The sequence below is a fragment of the Nicotiana attenuata genome, unplaced genomic scaffold (assembly GCF_001879085.1).
Source record: "Nicotiana attenuata strain UT unplaced genomic scaffold, NIATTr2, whole genome shotgun sequence".
In the NCBI taxonomy this organism is placed as follows: Eukaryota; Viridiplantae; Streptophyta; class Magnoliopsida; order Solanales; family Solanaceae; genus Nicotiana; species Nicotiana attenuata.
In genome coordinates this window covers 300,367-302,297 of record NW_017670720.1, presented here as the reverse complement: position 1 = coordinate 302,297, position 1,931 = coordinate 300,367, and the positions used below count along the sequence as shown (strand labels likewise).

At 34.9% G+C, this 1,931-nt stretch overlaps 1 protein-coding gene across 1 annotated transcript; it reads right to left on the bottom strand.

The window, feature by feature from the left end:
• Positions 1–253: 253 nt before the first annotated feature.
• On the bottom strand, positions 254–1,128 carry LOC109242632. Its single transcript, XM_019409466.1, has 2 exons — positions 817–1,128; positions 254–697 (listed from the first exon to the last, which is right to left on the bottom strand). The coding sequence occupies exons 1-2, from the start codon at positions 1,126–1,128 to the stop codon at positions 254–256; spliced, it is 756 nt and encodes a 251-aa protein (XP_019265011.1).
• Positions 1,129–1,931: the final 803 nt, after the last annotated feature.

Here is a 1,931-nt window from a genome sequence, read left to right as displayed (position 1 = left end):
TATATATATATATATATATATATATATATATATATATATATATATATATATATATATATATATATATACAGAAATCATTCACAAACCAATTAAGTTATGAAAGTATTAACTCAATAGAGAATACTAATTAAACAAAATAATTTCAAACTAACTACATTAAGAGTTGAAGGTGCCTCAACTATTGCACATCAAATATAATTCTCCTGAACTCATCAATAATTTTTATGAAAAATTCAGTTTACTACATAATATTTTATTTCTTTTTGGGAGCATTCTTGCAAGATCTTTTCTTATGCCCTTCTACTCCGCAGTTGCTACATGAAACCTCATACTTCTTTGAATTTACTTCATCATATGTTTTGTGTCTTTGTTTTTGAGGTCTTCCTGACTGTCTTTTCTCACCTGAAGGTGGATTTACAATTTCTTCAGTTATATGTTGTGGCATATTCCATTTGCTTTCATCAGGTAGGGGATTTACTAGTATTTCATAAGTACTCAAGAGGCTCTCCCTTGTGTAATAAGGAGAACAATAGTTTTCATAAGACTCATCCTTGTGCCTAAAAGCAGCCAAAGCATGTGCACAAGGAAGTTCATCAAGCTGGAATTGCCCACAGCTACATCTCTTGTTTTCATAACAAACAATATAGCGCTTCACACCATTTATCACTGTATGAATATGATCTGTTGAAGCCCTCACCTACAATTACATTACAAACAAAAAACAATTCTTATTCAATCAGAATACAAAAATATCTACAAATTATCTACATTGTCTTTTAATATTTTATTTTGATGCAATAAATGGTCAGATCTTACTCTAAGCTTCAGCGACATTGTTCTGTTGTCCTCCAACTCTTTGTTGTATTTTTTCCCAAGGTATGTGAAGGTACCCTTTGCTTTCAATAACTTTTCATTAGTCCAACGTTCAAGAAGAGTCCTCATATACTCTAATAGTTCTACTATCGACAGCTCTCTTGCATCTTTTGTTACAGCATTCAACGACTTTGCAATGTTTGATGTCATAGTCCAAATTCTGTTCACCGTAGCATGTACTTGAGACCATTTATGATAGCCAATATCGTATAAGTATGCTTTAACACGCGGGTCACTCTCTTCAATCTTTGACATCCTTTCATTAAATTCATCAAGAGTGTATGATCGTGCCGTAGCAAAGTACAATTCGCTTAACTTTAGATGACCCTTCTTGAACTTTGCCCTTATATTTGTCCAAATATGCCACATGCAAGAATAATGTGACATGCCGGGATAAACAATAGATGTTGCCTTCAAGATACTCTCATTCCGATCCGAAACAACACACATATTTGGTTTTTCACCATATGTGTCACGACCCAATTTCCATACCCGATCGTGATGGCGCCTCTCGTGAAGACAAGGCCAGCCAATTAACCCCAATTCGTTACCTTAACAATTATTAAACATAAATGAATAGAAAAATATAACCTAACAATATAATAACGGATATTTACAACCCAACTAAACCCGACCGGGGTGTCACAAGTCACGAGCATCTAAAGAAGACTGCACACTACTAAAGGACCAAAATAATATGCAAAGTAAAATTCGGGAATCAAAGGACAAAGTCCGGTGCCGCGAGCGCCGGTGGTCACCTTGCTCAGCTACAATAGCAATACCTTCAATCCGCTAATAACCCGCTACTGGTTGAACAATACCTGCAACTGCACACGAGATGCAGGGAGTAAAGTGAGTACTCCAACTCAGTGAGCAATAAGAGTAAATAATATTTGAACGGTAAGAAATCACGTAAAACACTTCATCATGCTATATGGGACAGAGCAAATCCTTGAGAAAAACAGTAATTTCGTGAAATTCCTTTAGAAAATATATGGACTCAGTTAAAAACCTCTTTTGAAAATACCTTTTCCAACAGTTAAGCAAATGAATGCGTA

Coding starts and splice junctions, on each gene's coding strand:
- LOC109242632 (XM_019409466.1), bottom strand. CDS start 1,128: ATGTCAAAGATTGAAGAGAGTGACCCGCGTGTTAAAGCATACTTATAC. Junction 698..816: donor CAATGTCGCTGAAGCTTAGA/GTAAGATCTGAC, acceptor ATGTAATTGTAG/GTGAGGGCTTCAACAGATCA.